At 39.4% G+C, this 18,828-nt stretch overlaps 1 protein-coding gene across 3 annotated transcripts in view; it reads right to left on the bottom strand.

Annotated features, from left to right (window-relative positions):
* Positions 1 to 4: 4 nt before the first annotated feature.
* Positions 5 to 18,828, bottom strand: part of LOC138970889 (N-acetylated-alpha-linked acidic dipeptidase 2-like) — a 42,618-nt gene continuing 23,794 nt past the window's right edge. For all 3 annotated transcript variants that reach the window (XM_070343466.1, XM_070343465.1, XM_070343464.1), the window contains exons 6-18: positions 14,652 to 14,835; positions 13,621 to 13,711; positions 10,388 to 10,474; positions 9,466 to 9,551; positions 8,859 to 8,978; positions 7,378 to 7,460; positions 6,011 to 6,142; positions 5,419 to 5,504; positions 4,879 to 4,966; positions 4,330 to 4,588; positions 3,655 to 3,736; positions 1,598 to 1,669; positions 5 to 883 (exon numbers count right to left, since the gene is read on the bottom strand). In XM_070343466.1, the coding sequence (XP_070199567.1) occupies positions 772 to 883; positions 1,598 to 1,669; positions 3,655 to 3,736; positions 4,330 to 4,588; positions 4,879 to 4,966; positions 5,419 to 5,504; positions 6,011 to 6,142; positions 7,378 to 7,460; positions 8,859 to 8,978; positions 9,466 to 9,551; positions 10,388 to 10,474; positions 13,621 to 13,711; positions 14,652 to 14,835 (1,482 nt within the window). In that variant the 3' untranslated portion in view covers positions 5 to 771. The remainder of the gene's footprint in view (positions 884 to 1,597; positions 1,670 to 3,654; positions 3,737 to 4,329; positions 4,589 to 4,878; positions 4,967 to 5,418; positions 5,505 to 6,010; positions 6,143 to 7,377; positions 7,461 to 8,858; positions 8,979 to 9,465; positions 9,552 to 10,387; positions 10,475 to 13,620; positions 13,712 to 14,651; positions 14,836 to 18,828) is intronic.

Here is an 18,828-nt window from a genome sequence, read left to right as displayed (position 1 = left end):
GACAGAAAAGTGTATTGGTTTTAATCACTGTATACAAGCACTGCTTATCATACCACCCCTGTTAAGTTAACATGGAGATGGTGATCTTATCATTATTAGTGTTCAAAAAAAAAAGGGGGCCAACAATCCTTGGGAAAATGTCCGCATCCTCAGGACTGGCAAGTTGTACAATCAGTTCTGCTGAGTTGCAATGCTACTCATTTTAAACAAGGAACAGTTAGCTGTGTGTGAGAAATTCAACACCCTCCCAGCTATTCAGGTAAAAAGTGTGTGCATCGCCATCGGCAGTTGTAAGCCTTTTTTTTTTTTAAACATCACTGTACTGTGCAAAAGATATCTTCATTTTTTTTTTAAATCATAATAAAGGATATCTTAGAAAGGATCCAGTTAGTTCAGTACGAGAAAAACTGCCCTTTTAATGAATACGGCCGATCAATGAAATTCTTTTTCTAGCCAGCATGTTACACTAGTTAAGCAGAGCTTTGGATGATATAATCAAATTGCACTTCATTAAATGAAAAGGAATCTCTTTCCAAATAATACCAATTGTTTTGGACTCGCACCTACATACTTCTATCAAAATGTACAAGTCATGCATTCTTTTAATTTAGTTAGGGGTAAATAAGGGATTTGTGATAAAAATGCTAGATTAATTTGTTTTCAGTGAAAATCGTAAATGTGAAGAAGGCTCATGGAGCAAACAGTGAGTGCAAGAAAGGTGATGAAGACTGATGTTGGGGAAGGTTACACACTGGGCCTCAAGTGTATAATCTAGGAAGAAAGAGTGAAAGCAGCAGCTCTAAGCGCCTGGGTGATTGCCGACATGGTGGGATGATCGATGGAGGGCTTGGAGTTGCTGCCGTGTGTCAAGAACAGGTGAGTTCTGCAACACAAACACAACATTTAAAACCACATTTTTGTTGTTGTTCAATGGTTAGATAACCTGGAAATGTGTGCAGAGCTTTTCCCAAATAAATCGACCCCAAATGTTGATTTGCTAACATAACGTAGCAAGTTTTACCTGTTACGACACATCTACTTTCTCTCTGTAATAGGAACAGAGAAAAAGGTCATTATGGTTTTACAGTACCATACTGGTGAATGTCATCTTTAAGCACACTCCTCTATCAAAACTCTCCACAATAAACATGAGTATAATTTTCAAGGCTGAATTAGTGCTGATGATTTTCGTGGAAAGATTGGATGCTCTCTGTAGACTGAACCTTGAAAGTAGGTTGAACCGAGGACAGCAGAACCTGCATTCTAAGACCACCAAAATCAGGTCTTAAAGCTGTCTCTAAATGGAGGCAGACTTACAGAGGTTATCAACACAAAGTCTGAAAAACCAAGGTCTTGAAAGGGGGAGGGAGGGTCTTAAACTGGAGGGTGACTCTTAAAAAGTGAGTTCTATTGTATACAAGATCAAAGTACAAGAAAGAATATGGAACCGAATGTTCCATTATAGACAAAACGAAACATTTATGAGTATGTTGACCTGGACACACATAATTAAGAGACGGACAAGAATTCTGATTAGGCATTCACTTCGACCTCTACTTGAACTTCTGCATTGCATACAGTTCTGGCTTTCACTTACCCTTCTTTGTGATCAACAAATTCTCTTTCGAACAGCATCAGTTTGTCGTTCAGCCGCTGTATTTCAAATAGGCTGCAAAATACAAAAGCATGCTTTAAGTAGAGCTTGATATTTTTTTAATCTTAGTTTTATTCTGTTCAACCTTCAATGTGCTTCCTGTGTCATGCATGGACAGTGCAGAGCCTCACCAAAAGTATCTTTATCCTACATAGGTGAGTGAGACCACTCAAGAGATAACAATATTGTTCAAACCACAGGTGTGTATATCATATAAATGATCGAGGTCATGTCAAACTAGTTCGGCAGGGACCTGCTTATGATGCTAGAGTCACCAAGACAAACGTCATTATGGAAACCTTTTACGCTATGCTGTTTCTCTTGGTAGAAGTTTTAGAACTTTCATGTCGCGCTTCACTTTCAAGAGGGATGCATGTGTCTTTGTTTTGAAGTCAAAGATTGCACAAGGCTTTGGAATAGATGAGGGCCCAAAAGAAGTGTCTTCAGTTTGGACGCCTCTACTGTGGGAAAATGCTCGTAAGTACAGTATGTAGGATAAAAAGAATACTACATGGCTTCTCTATGTATCGCTAAAACTATTGGGAGTTTTTGATTGAAACTTAATGTAGGGGAAGGGCTCCTAATTTGGATCGGCTCCTAATATGGACCACCTCTTGATCTGACAAACTAACAGCGCTAGAGCGATCAAAACAATTTCATTCGCTGTATTCACCCTCTCTGGATAACTTGCACATGTCAAAACAGTTGCAGAAACACAAACCTCAAAACCGTTAGGCTTTTTCTCTTTTTTTCACTTTTGGCAGCGTTCACTCTAAATTTGACGCCTGAAACGGACTCGTTTCTGTCCACAGCCAAAGCTTTTATCACACAAAAATTGCTATATATGACAGCTAAGACCGTATTTGTTACATTTTAGCAGTTTTGACCCCGAGTTTTTACTGCAAACAAAAAAATAATAGCAAAATCTCAAAGTATGTGTGAGTTCCCTAATATGGACCACCTTCAACAAATCGAAGAAAATAAAAGCTAAAGGCTATTTCCATTAATTCATTAGGAAGCTTGCTGAAAATAACCTATAACTAGCCCTCGAGCTTTCAAAAAATATATATCAAATTGTCTTCTTTTTGTGGAAGTTGATAATTTCACTTATTTTCACTGTGATTTTGATATGCTTGTTTAGTTTCCTGGTGTGCTTCAAATAATGCTCTCATCAACCCGAAACAGATAAATCTAAAGCATATTTGAATTAGTCTGACATGCACAATAAGTTGTAACATGTTATTTTGAAGTATAGGGGGCTTTTGACAGTGATTCGTGAAGGCCGCTTCACTGGTCCATATTAGGAGCCTGGGCGCCTAATATGGACCATTTGTGATTTGTTCTGTATTTAATTTTTGCTGAATGTCTATCAAAGCTATTTCACTCTAATTAGGCCTAACGGTTCACTTAAGAGAGATTAGGACTACCAAACACAAAATGAAACTTCTTCGCAAGAAAACAAGCTAGTTATTAGCATGAAACAAAAAGTGGTCCATATTAGGAGCCCTTCCCCTAATCATCAAACACCATCGACCACTTTCTGAAGGATTAATTTTGTAAATAAATAATGACATAATTTGAACCGGACAGTCCGGATGATGTGAGTCGTGGGTGACCCATATGTAATTAAAAGAAGGATTTTACTATATTTATCTCTATTCGGATGGCGTGGGTCGTGTATGACCCACCCACTGCAAAGTGGCAGTAAAGAGTTAATCCCTAATCGGATGACGTAGGACACGACCCATACTTTAAACGTTAAATCTTCCTTCTAAAGTATGGGTCGAACACGACCGACATCATCGGGTCTGTGCAGTTCAAAGCGTGATCCGGTGAAGGTTAAGGAAGTAACTGAAATCTAAGACAATTTAAACAATTAAGTTTCTGTTAACTCTTGTCCTTAGTCTGTTAATTATTCAGTGTTAGCTAGCTTCAGTACTGGCTTATTGTTTCGAGACAACTTTGTATGAGTATGCAGTCTTCATGTTTATTATACTTACTTTAACATGTCTTGATTATCAATCTCTTTCTGAAGATCTTGTGAAGATTTCAAAAAGTCATCCAAAGCAGATTGAAGATAAACTGAAAAAGAAGCAAAAAAATATTGAAATCTTCGTGCATATTAACTACCTCTTGATCAAGGCTTGTGGCGGCTATGAATTTAATTGATAATTGATCTAGTGATGCCATCTCTTATTAAAAAGAGAAATGATAAAGTGGCTGTACATTGTTATCATGTATGCATCCTTGGCTAAAATGGAGAGTTCTCAAGGAAGTTTGAAGTTTGTGAGTTCATTTACATGGAGTCAAACAGCATTTCATTTATTTTTTTCTCCACAGATTTTCCCCTCACATAAAGACTCAAAACAAACAAGGAGCATTTGTACTTCTTGTAAGGAAGAGAAAGTATTGATTGAAAATAAGTTTATGTTAATCATGTTTGCCACAAAACAGAAAAGGTCAGAAATAGCAACTTCATGCTTCCATTTGTACAGTTAAAAAAAAAGCTAAAATATTTCTTCAGGTGTTTTTTTTTTTTCCATCTGTAACTTCGATTACGATTTTGTTTTAAAAGCAGTTGGGCAAAAGAACGGAAGTAACCTTCCACAAGTTTGATTAAATGCTAATGTGTAGTTAGATTAGCAAGATACAGTTTTGGTATCAAATGCACTCACAAACAGAATTATTAAACTTGTCTGCAGCTTTTTGCATTGGCTCTTTTAGATGCATCATAATGTCAAGAGCGTAGTCTCGGGGCTGGATTGGGAGGATGAGAGAATCGGCCAGATCCCTGGTCAGTTCGGCCATGATGGCGGCCACTGCCTTGCTGACGGCAAAGTTGGGGTCCATCATGGCAGCTAGCGGCATGGTGTCGTACACTGTATGGTACAGCGGGTAGTTCCTTACGTGGTAGACCAGCACTCCATCCTCTTCCTGGGCAAGGAAAAAATGATTGTGCTGTGAACACCTCTGTGACAAGATCTTAAAGGTATCTTTGTTACCGTGTAAATCATCATGTAAAGCATCACAGATCTTTTGGGCTTTTCAATGAATTCTTGTTTTGCTTCCTGTCCGAGCAAGGACAGAGAGGCAGCTAAGACATAGCAGGAAAGATAGAAACAAGAAGTCTCAAACCAAATTGGAAATCCATAGCATCATCATTATAATCATCCTCATCTCATTAATCATCCAAAAATTAGGGGAAAGAAGAAGACAGAGCTTACCACAAATGAATACCTGGAGTGAGTGACCGGTACCCCCAGCAGATGGACAAAGGGTTGCAGATCTGTGTCTGACACAGGCCGACGAATCCTGCACAAGGAGAAAATAGTGCAGAGACCACTTAATTTTACCTAGAGCTCATGAGCCATTGTGGCGCCAACGTCTCCAATGAGCTTTATTGATATTAATCAGGTTGCCTAACCTTCTAACAATACAAGTTTTCCACAGCCCATAAATATCATCGGGACAGAGTTATTTCCAGAATTCTGTTATTGACGCTGGTTCACAGATAGGTAACCAACAAATAACATGTGATGTCTGGCCATCCCTTTATGTCCAGGCACAATATTTTAATGAAGTGGATGAAAAAAGACAGAAATTTACTCTTGAAAGCATACGTATGGTTTACCAAAAAGCAAATCAAAAACTAAAAAAAGGAGTTTTTTGTTTTTTTACAACAAGCGTTCTGTATTTTCAAAAACAAAACAAAACAGCAAGAAAAGATAGCACATTTTTAGTTGAGTGGCAAGCATCAATGATACCAAGGTTGATGAGGACTTCTGTCATCGTGCACTCGTTGTCGCCACACATCCAGCACTGTGGTGGAGTTATCGTGGGGGTCTGGCACCTGCAACACCATCCCCCTATGTCAGGTCAACAGCCACATGCATTCATTGGCCTACAAACATTCTGGACAAGACGATCTCACGTATTTACAAGCTGTTACTGGGGGTTTTTTGTCATAAAAAGATCCAAATTTTGCTTGAATGTGCAAACTTGTTCTCAACTGACAAACCATGAAAGCGTCACTAAAAAAACTTTGGACTAGTGTTTCAACTTGTTTTAAATAATGAGAACTTTAGTACGTATATTAAGGCAATTAGATTAAATGTCACCAACGTGGCCATGAGCAGTAAACTTAAATCACTTGCTTGTTTTCATTTACTTGTTACACGATTTCCTTCTTGTTTTTGCTTTGCACTCATTACCATAAATATATATAAAGACTTGCTGAAAGTAAACGCACTGAAACTCAACATAAAGTTTATTTATTTAAAACAACAGCAAATTTAAGAAATGAATAATGTAACTAAGTAAAAGCTGCTGCATCAATAACATGTTGCGTTAGCGCACCTTGCTAGCTGCCCGCATCCCAGCTGCTTTGAGTGAAGGGGTAGCGCTCATGTCGAAGGTGTAGTTTCCCTGCAGCACCGTGTCCAGGTTGAGGTAGGCCACAGCATGGTCACTCAGCCACCGCCGCTTCTCCTGCACCCACACAGTGCAAACCATTTTTGAAGAAAAATGTTCAAAAGAACAAAGTATGTTCGGAAATTACTGTGTCGGGTTTGTATGAGTTGTGAAAGAGTAAATACTCTTGGAAACATTGATGCATTGCATTCCTGTGTGACATTATAAGCCAATTACAAGCGAACGTCGTGTCGGTCACTCTTTCACAACACATACAAATTAACCTGGCAGAGTTATTTCCGGAATTCGTCTATTAACAGAGTACTAAGTTTCGTCTATTAACAGAGTACTAAGTTTCGTCTATTAACAGTTAACAGAGTACTAAATTGCAGTGTCTGAGAAACCAAGAGAAGTGAGTGATCTCAATACAGGCATTAACATGAGAGAAAAAGAAGCACTAAAATGAGCAAACAACTTTCATCCTTTGATATGATAATTTGTTACAATGAGTCAGAATTTATATATGTTACAGTTAATCTGTGAAACCAGGGAATACTTTTATTTATTTATTATGAAGTCTTATATCGCGCGCGTATCTCCAGACTCGGACTCATTGCAAGGCGCAGGGATCTATTTATGCCGTGTGAGATGGAATTTTTTACACAATACATCACGCATTCACATCGACCAGCAGATCGCAGCCATTTCGGCGCATATCCTACTTTTCACGGCCTATTATTCCAAGTCACATGGGTATTTTGGTGGACATTTTTTATCTATGCCTATACAATTTTGCCAGGGAAGACCCTTTTGTCAATCGTGGGATCTTTACCCAACTAGGTAATACTGACGGAAAAAACCAGTTAATTCATGTATTACCTAAAATAGTTTAGTTAATACACGTATTCCCTGGTTACACAGATTATAACTGTAACATATACCCTCATAATGATAAAGGTAGAACTCGGATATTCCGATGGGACAAATAGAGCCATAGAAAAAAGTATCTTTTCATTGTGAGCAGGACCTTAGCTAACTACTCAGTAATGAAGGCAAACAACCTGGGGTGCGAGCATAATTTGGTGTGTGAGACATGGGTATTCTGATTTGTACATGTACACTACAATATCTGCTTCATTATAAACGACAGAATTTGTTTTGACTTCTTTCAAAAAGGATGGATATGGAAAATATTCTCACGAACCGTTACTACAGAAAACACTTTCAACAGAAAATATAGATATACATGTATTGAACAAAAAAAGGCACAACAAATATATAACTACAAGCTGATTGATGACAGATGGAGTTACCTCCACCCACTCAGTGGATCCAATGAGACCAAACTCCTCAGCTGCCCAGCTGCAGAACATCACCGTGCGCCGTGGCTGCCACCCTCAACAGTCACAAAGCAAACACATCTCTGTAATTAGGTATTCGTTCTGCTTTGTTAGGAGTCACATCTAATCCCACTTTCTCCGCCGAGAAGCCAACTCCATTTAGCAACCTGCCTGTCAAGCCAGCGCCATGCTCCCCGCCCCTCTCAACCGTAACAGCTAGGCACATATAAATAATAGTAATGGAGGATAGATGTATGTGCCCTCGCGGCGTACCCCCCCCCCCCCCCCTTTTCGAGTCAATCTCTACCTTCCCCTTCATTTCTTCCCCATCTATTCAAACTTCCAGCAGCACTATAGTAGCACAAACAAGAAGAGCAACTGCTCACATGACTCACCTTCGGCATAGAACAAAATATAAACCAGAAACAAATGAACTGCTGCCTTGACTCCATATATTCGTTCAAGGAAATAGTAATTGCCCACTTATCAACCCCTATATATTAACCATACAATTTGACCAGGATCAGCCAAACTTGGGTCGTCAAACACATTTTGTTCATTGCTGGACCCAAAATTTACTCCAGTGGCAGTGCAAACAAGACTGATCATCTCTGGATGTAATCAAACCATGTAATGGAAGTGTGAGACGTTTCAAAGATCTAGCTTCAAAAACGTCAGCGAAATGAAAAAGTGTAAAGTTTCATACCTCTGGGTCCAATAACAACCGAAAAAAATGATCATTTTATCATTTTTGACACGAACTAAACCCCTTCATGACCTTAAAAATGTACGAGAGTCAACCAGCCTTGTGGCATATCTGGAGGTCATCAAACTTTAAAAGTGTGCAAAGTTTCAAAGCTAGCTCTGACTAGCTTCAATTTATCCGAAAAAATCATTTTCAGGTGTTGTTGGGTTTGTTTTTTGCCTGCACACTGCCTTCTGGCTTGGTCAGCCATCTGGACAGCCTAACACTCATCATTAGTTTACTAAATTGAGTCAAAAATTGGGGTTATGACCTAACAATGGTTTTCTATGCCAGGGAATTTCCTTGTCACTCTTACAAACACAAACATGTACTTGCAACACAAATAGTAATCAAAATCAGCATTGTGTTCATAATTATCAACACTGATGATTACCACCAGGAAAATAAGATGTGAGTTTTGATCACAATTATCACAGTATACATGTAAGGCCCCCCCAAAAAATAGGTCTGTTTACGGTAACCCGACCGACCCTAGTTTTTTCGCGCGACCCTAGACTTTTTTTGGGCATTTGGGGGGGGGAAAAAAAAGAAGAAAAAAATCTTGTTTTTTTGGCAAAATAACGTAAAAATATGGTTTTTTGGAAAAAAAAAAAGAAAAAAAAAAATCCCGACCTACCGACCCTATTTTTTTGGCCTATGTTACCGTAAACAGACCTTTTTTTTTTTTGCCTAATATAAAGAGAGATACCTTGGCGAGTGACGGCAGCAAAGGCTCTAGCCAGCTCCAGCATAACGGCGGTACCAGAGCCAGGGTCAAGCGCTCCATAGGCCACTGCGTCTCGGTGGTTCCCCACCAGCACCACGCGCTCTGCCACGACACCAACAGGGTTTGGGTTCAAAGCTTGGTTGACAAATTGATAAAATTAAATCTTTTGTGTCAACATATGTTCAGCCTGCATGTGTACCCAATTAACCCACAGCTCAATGGTTATACATGTACACAGACACACACACACACACCGGCACACACACACACACACACACACACACGTACACACACAGTCGAAAACTAAGTTAGATAATCCAAACTGGTTCGGGAAAAATACCTTCTTGACAGATTTAAATAGAACCTGTCTACAAGGACAACCTTTCTTATCAACATTAGGCCTAGAGTGTCCCTTCGGTGCAAGTGTCTTTTTGGGGAATGGACACTGCTATCTGTATTTCATAGATCGAACGACATTAGGAGGTGTCCTGTGTTAGTGGACGGTCCTCTCACCAAAGGGTCCTCTTGTGACCGGTGATGATGTAATACTAAAACTGAAACTAAAGCAAACAGGATATAAAATGTTGACCTGGTTCCGTGGCTCCCTTGAGACTGGCCACGACGTTGTAGACTCTGCGTGTGTCCAGTGTGTTCTTGACGGTCAGCTCCACTGGCCTGAACACACCATCACATACACTACGTGTAACATGCGTCACAGTCACTGGCTTGCACAAAATAATTGCTAGGCTTTACTGTACACATGCACAAGCAGGTCATTACAAACACCGGACACACACACACACACACACACACACACACACACACACACACACACACATAGTGCAGGCACGCATACACAGACACACGCAAGCATGCACGCGCACACATCAAACACACCATGAATCACACACAGACGCACGCACACACACACACAAGCATACAAACAAAAAGTAAACGGACACACGCTATCGTTTTGCAAAACTTCCTTCGCGGCGGCCCCTTTAATTTATTCATCATAAAAAAACTTCTCTAAATCATCTAAAGTCGGGGACCCGGGATTATACCCCTAATGGTTAAACCGTGAGGGCTAAAAACAACATTTATCATCAATACACACTGTGCTTACACAGACATGCACTAACGCACGCACCCCGCATGCATGCACAAACAGAAAGTAAATGGATACACGTTATTGTGGACCCCACTGGCAAAAGCAAATAATACACACTGTCAAACACACACACACACACACACACACACACACACACACACACGTGACACACACACTCATCCACTTCTGAACTGATCTTTCCTCATCGAGCAGTGGCTGGACACACAAAAATGAAATTCCCACATTTGTATGCTCATTCCATAAACCACGTAAACAAATGCTTATCTTTTCTTATCTGTTCTTATCTTATCACGTCTTATCTTGTTAGAATGTCTCATCTCCTCTCCTCTCATCTACAGATAAGCTTAGTGCTATGATGAAGCGATAGAAAGGAACTCACAGAGCCCCCTCGGTGCCGGTGGCTATCATGTAGTCGATGCCGAGCTTGCCCTGCCATTCCTCGGGCGCCGACTCCCCATCCAGGTTCCTGCACGACACACGCTGTCATCATTGTCTAGCACGACCTTGGCACCTGCCTGGATCATCCATTTTAACTCCACACCAACACACACACACACACACACACACCACATATGCACATCACGCTGATAGTTGACAGTGTTTGAATTCGGTCGTTCTTAGCCCCGCGGCCACTGTGCTCGCTTGAAAGTTTAAGGAAAATTAGTAAAAAAAAAAAATTGGTGTGGGGTACACGACAACATCAGACAGCAACATCAAATAACATCAACCATACAAAACTGTGCATCTTCAACAACAACAACAACAACAACAACAACAACAACAACAACAACAACAACAACAACAACAACAAACAAAAAAACAAAAAACAACGGGAAAACACAATAAAGCATACAATCACACAGCCCATATTCAATACATTTCTAAATTATGTAAAGAAGCTCTTCGCCTCTCCTTTTTACATTTAGTCAAGTTTTGACCAAATGTTTTAACATAGAGGGGGGAATCGAGACGAGGGTCGTGGTGTATGTGTGTGTCTGTCTGTCTGTCTGTCTGTGTGTGTGTGTAGAGCGATTCAGACTAAACTACTGGACCGATCTTTATGAAATTTGACATGAGAGTTCCTGGGTATGATATCCTCAGACGTTTTTTTCATTTTTTTGATAAATGTCTTTGATGACGTCATATCCGGCTTTTCGTGAAAGTTGAGGCGGCACTGTCACGCTCTCATTTTTCAACCAAATTGGTTGAAATTTTGGTCAAGTAATCTCCGACAAAGCCCGGACTTCGTATTGCATTTCAGCTTGGTGGCTTAAAAATTAATTTATGACTTTGGTCATTAAAAATCTGAAAATTGTAAAAAAATTATTTTTTTTATAAAACAATCCAAATTTACGTTCATCTTATTCTCCATCATTCTCTGATTCCAAAAACATATAAATATGTTATATTTGGATTAAAAACAAGCTCTGAAAATTAAAAATATAAAAATTATTATCAAAATTAAATTTTCGAAATCAATTTAAAAACACTTTCATCTTATTCCTTGTCGGTTCTTGATTCCAAAAACATAATAGATATGATATGTTTGGATTGAAAACACGCTCAGAAAGTTAAAACGAAGAGAGGTACAGAAAAGCGTGCTATCCTTCTGAGCGCAACTACTACCCCGCTCTTCTTGTCAATTTCACTGCCTTTGCCATGAGCGGTGGACTGACGATGCTACGAGCTGTATACGGTCTTGCTGCGTTGCATTGCGTTCAGTTTCATTCTGTGAGTTCGACAGCTACTTGACTAAATGTTGTATTTTCGCCTTACGCGACTTGTTACATTTTGTCAAGTAGAGGGGGAATCGAGACGAGGGTCATGGTGTATGTGTGTATGTGTGTGTGTGTGTGTGTGAGTGCGTGTGTGTGTGTAGAGCGATTCAGAGTAAACTACTGGACCGATCTTTATGAAATTTTACATGAGAGTTCCTGGGTATGATATCCCCGGATGTTTTTTTTCATTTTTTCGATAAATGTCTTTGATGACGTCATATCCGGCTTTTTGTAAAAGTTGAGGCGGCACTGTCACACCCTCATTTTTCAATCAAATTGATTGAAATTTTGGCAAAGCAATCTTCGACGAAGGCCGGACTTCAGTATTGCATTTCAGCTTGGTGGCTTAAAAATTAATTAATGACTTTGGTCATTAAAAATCTGAAAATTTAAAAAAAAAACAGGTTTTTTTATAAAACGATCCAAATTTACGTTCACCTTATTCTTCATCATTTTCTGATTCCAAAAACATATAAATATGTTATATTTGAATTAAAAACAAGCTCTGAAAATTAAAAAAAAATTAAAATTATGATCAAAATTAAATTTTCCAAATCAATTTTAAAAACTTTCATTTTATTCCTTGTCGGTTCCTGATTCCAAAAACATATAGATATGATATGTTTGAATTAAAAACACGCTCAGAAAGTTAAAACGAAGAGAGGTACAGTAAAGCGTGCTATGAAGCACAGCGCAACCGCTACCGCGCCAAACAGGCTCGTCACTTTCACTGCCTTTTGCACAAGCGGCGGACTACGTTCAATTTCATTCTGTGAGTTCCACAGCTTGATTAAATGTAGTAATTTCGCCTTACGCGACTTGTTTATGTTTCTATTTGATTATTTTGTAAAACTACTCATATTAGTAATATTAGACGTTATTTGTATGTTTAACCAAAATATGACATTTTACATAGATCAAGACAGTCGGTGTTCCTCCGAAACCGCCGGCTAGTCGAGATCTGTGTAAAATGTCATATTTTGGTCAAAAATACAAATAACGTTTATGTATCGATCGATTCTGGTTAGAAATCCCTTTTAGTTGTTAATGATTGAACGCACACAAACATGCACTATTTTGTAGTCTCGGCTGGCCGCCTAAATATGAAGTTTTGTCGGCCTCTGACGTCACATGGCTCAAAGAGGGGAAATCCAGTGTTCAATCGATACATAAAGTAAGCGAATGTTCACTTGAGAAAGAAAAAAACCATGAACAACAGCCATTTTTAACATTTACTTCACTGCCTAACTGCCTATTGACATATAGTTGACTGAGAAATACACACACACGCGTTCGTGCATGCGTGCTTGCATGTGTGTGTGTGTGTGTGTGTGTGTGTCCGTGTGTGTGTGCGCGCGCGCGTGCGTGCATGCGTGCTTGCATGTGTGTGTCCGTGTGTGTGTGTGAGCGTGTGTGTTTATCTGTGTGTGTGTGTGTGTGTGTGTGTGTGTGTGTGTGTGTGCGCGCGCGCGTGGTAGATTTTGATTGCAAAATTATCAGATCTCAAATAGATTAGTAAAATGTCTTGCTGTGTGGTTGCTCAACTCTGTGTGTGTGTGTGTGTGTGTGTGTGTGTGTGTGTGTGTGTGTGTGTGAATGTGTGTGTGTATGTGTGTGTGTCTGTGTATGTGTGTGTCTGTGTGTGTGTGTGTGTGTGTGTGTGTGTGTGTGTGTGTGTGTGTGTGGGTGAGTGTGTGTATATGTGTGTGAGTGTGCGTGTGTGTCTGTGTGTGTCTGTGTGTGTGTGTGTGTGTGCGTGTGTGTGTATGCGTGTGCGCTGTCGACTTTATCTGCTCAGTTCTGATGAACAAAGTATGGAATGCACTGGTCTTACTGCAGCAGGACTCTTGCATCCCTGTAGCCCACAGGGTGACAGGGTATGGACGGCAGATCCATCTGTTTCTTGGGAATCCGGTATGCTCCCTCTGTTAACACATTACATCATAGTATACCCATCCTGGTATGGATGACATTATATGTACTACCCGTCATGAAAAAAAACTAGGCAGATACGTTCCAGTGTTATCGCAAATTCAATAAAGAGATCGATTTTACATAAGGTAGTGTCTATGTAATGGAACCTACAACCCAGACATCCCCCAAAATCAAATTAGCAAAAGAGGTTCCCGCGTTAAATGTATCCTATCTGACTGAACAGAAAAAATAGCAGACATTAAGAGAAATGAAAGCTTCAAATTACGCTTTAATTGTATACACATTCAACACCAGCCGCTAACAGCGCACTAGTTTAAACGTAAAAGTTCCTGGAAAATGTTTTATCAAGAGCCATGCTCAGTCAAGCGTGTCAGGAGTGAGCTTTTCACGGCGCAGGCTGTCATTTTGCTGTCCGCGTAAGAAAGAGCCTACTTCTTAAAGATAACCCTCGGCGTTGATATCCTCATATCGCTCATGTCTGCTTAAGGATGTACATGACATTTTAGTAAATGGTGCATCAGTTGGTGTTCTTGAAGAACACAATTTATTTTTTTAATCGAGTCAGCAAAACCCTGCCGACAATTTTAAAACTGAACTAGATAACAGAAATACTGAACAGGTACCCCCTTATGATAATGCCACCAGGGCTCGACGATGATACCGTCGGAATAAAAATGGATCCATTCCTTTCTGGTGAACATGCATTCTGTCAAGAAACCTGTCGACTTTTACACGTCTAAAATGCCGTTTCAAACTCTCTCTCTCTCTCTCTCTCTCTCTCTCTCTCTCTCTCTCTCTCTCTCTCTCTCTCTCTCTCTCTCTCTCTCTCTCTCTCTCTCTCCCCTCTCCCTCCCTCCCTCCCTCCCTCCCTCCCTCCCTCTCTCTCTTGAACAACTTCATGTCTGACATAAAATGTTCTGTTCTCCTGACCTGTTGCTGCGTAGCCCGGGGTGGCGGGGTCTCCCGAAGATGTTCGGATATTTCCGTGCTCTACGTCATCGCCAGGCAGCCACCAGGTGGCGGGGAAGACGTTGTAGGTCACGTTAATGTTGACGTCAGCAGGGTCGTTGTACAAGATCACCGCCGCTCCGCCCCGCCTGGCTGCCTCGCGGACCTGTACACAACGTGAGTTTGACACAGTCCAAAAAGAAAAATACATGTATATTTGTTTCTGATGACAGGGCCAAAAAAAGTAAGGTTGGTAGGTCGCTTCCTGTTTACATTTACTTTGAAAGACAGCAAGTGTGAAAAAAAAGGTGTACGGTGCCAACCCATTAGATACTAATTAAGGACTTTGAGCACCTTGAAAAAGCTAATGGATATCAAGTGTGTTCTCATCCAGATGGAAGTGTCTGTTGTGACTTTTGAAAGATTTTTGGACGTGAATGCCGTTGCGCCCTTTGTATGCCCCTTATGCCGGAAGAATTTCTTCTACACAACAAGTAATTATCAATCACACACAAACCAACACTCGGAAATGAACCTTGTGAAAAGTGAGAAAAAAATATCTTTATACAACTCCTGTAATGCAACCGAGGGGTGGATTAAATCTATTATTATTATTATTTTTAGACAAGTGAGAAATTAGAACGAACTACTTTGATTACACCAAAATCACACGTGGATTATTCGAAGTAAGAATAAAGAGGGCTAAAAAATAATCATTACTAGAATTTATTTTTAGAACATGACATCATTTGAAACCCAGACGATTGGACCCTGTTGCGGAAGAATATAACGTTGACTCAAAACTGTAACAACAATGGCTGACGTGTATAAAGTACACGCATACCTCGCCAGGTTTGTTTTTGTGACTAGTCGACAGACGATGCCATTTGCTTTGTGTGTGTTTTTGTTGTTGCTTACTGTACATGACATACATTACGTGTCAGTAAAATCCAGTTCTTTAACAGGCAACAAACCTTGCAAATTTCCAGAAGCTGCAATCTGAAGCGACCTATCTCTGATTCTAGCAGACGATCTCTCCAATGTTTAACACAAAATCAGCAAACTCTCCTGTCACATAGAACGTCCAATATATAGTGCAATGTTGAAATGAAGTTACCGGTCTGAAACATTTAGTCGTTTCTTCTGAGACAATCCTTGTTCTCTTATCATCTACAGATTTACCGCTGTCTTCACCACGCGAATTCACAACAGAAGTCAGACTTTCGAACATACAATCTACGTAGGCAAGCATGATACGTCATGACGTCATATGATTCCTAGCATATTGACGTAATGCTAAACATCCGGTTATCCCGAGTTTTCTCCGTAATACATGTCCGTGGGTTTTTCAATGTTCGGTTATTTCCGTGGCTTCATGCGGAAAGGGAACCGTCGTCTGCAATCAGTCAACGACATGGACCATTCTGGTCATTGTTGCTGACAAAAACATGATTATCCTACATACGTGAGAGAGACACCCGTGAGATAATAATCGTTCAAATCACACGTGTGTATATCATGTAAATGAGGTCATGTCAAGCAAGTCTGGCAGGGACCTGTTTTTCCACTGCTTATGATGCCAAAGTCACCGAGACAAACGTCATTATAGAAACACAAATTGCGCTCGCTAATTACCCTCGATGAATCTTTAGAACTAACACGTCACGCCACACTTTCAGAGTGACGTTTCTTTGCTTTGACGTAATAGATTGCACGAGGCTTTAGAAGAGATCGAGGTTCTAAAACAAGCGTCTTCAATTTAGCTGCCTCGAATGCAGGACATTTTCAGTAAAATACACGTAAGTACAGTATGTAGGATAAACAGAATACTACATGGCTTGCTGTTGGGTGCGTCTCAGAAACTGAACCTTTTGTGTGTGCCATAATCAAATTAGCCCACAATTGAAACATACTGAATTTTAAATCATGATATTGGTATTTTTGAGAAGTGAAATGAATAAAGAAATAGTACAAACAAAACTGAGTATTTTGCATGATTATTATAAAGGTTGTTTTGCGAAAGAAATGATTGGATGCGTGAAAAATGGAGGTCTGATCTGTGACATGAACCATCAACTAGTTTTGCACCTCACTACAAGAATCGTTTAGAATGTCCAAGGACTGCTATTCTTGTTATGTGTGTTTGGTTTAAGTGTACTTGACAGTTGAAATGTTATTTTGTCCACAGAATTGTTTTTTTAAACGAAATTAATCGCTTGAAAGTTTGCCATCACTGTCGTAACATAGGTTTCCACACGCGTGCAACAGCAACAAGTCCTAAATTTGAACTTTAGAATTTGCATATTCATCTTCAACACGATCTTGACATGAAAGGGCATAGAAAATCGCTAAGCTAAATGTTATTTAAGTATTATTTTCTCAAAAGTGCATCTGCAAACTAAGTTGAAAGTTGTGCAATATGACATGCTTCTTCAAAATTCAGTTACGATGGTGAACGGTTTTGCAAATAATGTTCAGAGTTTTGAAGAAAGATTAGAACTATTTTGCGCGTAGTGACTTAGAGGTGCGGGTGACTACGCATGCGCAGTTACAGAGAGAAATAGTTCAGCTTCCAGCAGCGAAGAAAGATTTCGAGAATGTTTCCGAAGTCTGTGATTTTGTTACGACAGTGATCAACACCCAAGGTTCTTGAGAAAAGGTGAGTTTTTGCTGCTATGATATTCTATGAAGTGAAAAATTAGGCTAAACATTTGTTAATAATAGTTTTTCTTTCGATTTCACCTAGTCAAAACTTGACTAAATGTTTTAACATAGAGGGGGAATCGAAACGAGGGTCGTGGTGTATGTGTGTGTGTGTGTCTGTCTGTCTGTGCGTGTGTGTGTGTAGAGCGATTCAGACTAAACTACTTGACCGATCTTTATGAAATTTGACATGAGAGTTCCTGGCTATGATATCCCCGGACGTTTTTTTTTCTTTTTTTCGACAAATACTTTTGATGACGTCATATCCGGCTTTTTGTAAAAGTTGAGGCGGCACTGTCACACCCTCATTTTTCAATTAAATTGATTGAAATTTTTGTAAAGCAATCTTCGACGAAGGCCGGACTTCGGTATTGCATTTCAGCTTGGTGGCTTAAAAATTAATTAATGACTTTGGCCATTAAAAATCTGAAAATTGTAATTTTTTTTTATTTTATATAAAACGATCCACATTTACGTTCATCTTATTTTACATCATTTCCTGATTCCAAAAACATATAAATGTGTTATATTTGGATTAAAAACAAGCTCTGAAAATTAAAAATATAAAAAATTATGATCAAAATTAAATTTCCGAAATCCATTTAAAGGAACGGTAAGTGTCAATGTTTTCTTTAATTGTAAAAGTTGTATGTTCAATGGAATGGTAAGTCTGAACAAAATAATTACTTTATTTTGTTTTTAGCCAGTGAATGTGGATGCATCAAAATCTTGATAGACATTAAACAAATTCATGTTAGTGAAACTAGTACACATATTGCATCAATCTTTAGTTGAAATCGCAGGTACTTGCATGTTTCAGGTGCAAGAGATTCGACCTGATGAACTGGTGGTAACGTTCCTTCGAAGGAAACCGGAGGGGAACTACTATTGCTTTCCAGGGATCGATGATATTTCCTTAGTCCCTACATCTGATGCAACCATGATTCGTGACCCCACCTTCAACGCCAGGGGGCATTATTTCTTTTAAAATAAATTAATTAACTGCAAGTGGCAACTGTTCTATATGTAACCAATGCCTTTGGTTTATTGTCTTAACAATTGAATGAACCACTTTTGAACATTTGCATTCTTCATGTCAAACCTTATAATACATGTCTGGTTGTTCGTTTCCGAGTTACGTCGGTGATGAACTTTTCATTAATGTTTCTCTTTTTTGGGGCAAAGTTTGCTTGATTTTGTCCAGCTTTTTTTCTTTCTGTTCCTGTTTTAGTGTTTGGCATTTTACCTAAGAAGACTCTGGTTGCAAAATCAGCTTCATTTAGTAAAGTTTGTGGGAAAAAGCATAACCGTTTCTTTGTTACAAAAGTGATGTTTCCATGTTACATCGGTGACGATTTTGCATTCTTTTGGGATAACTTTCTAACATTTTGTCTTAGAGCAACAAATCTTTGTATATATGCTATTGTGAAGGTTAAATGTCAATAAGACTGAATGA

The sequence above is a fragment of the Littorina saxatilis genome, linkage group LG7 (genome assembly GCF_037325665.1).
Source record: "Littorina saxatilis isolate snail1 linkage group LG7, US_GU_Lsax_2.0, whole genome shotgun sequence".
Classification (NCBI taxonomy): Eukaryota; Metazoa; Mollusca; class Gastropoda; order Littorinimorpha; family Littorinidae; genus Littorina; species Littorina saxatilis.
The sequence above is the reverse complement of the archived record's forward strand: the minus strand, read 5'-3'. Positions and strand labels throughout refer to the sequence as shown.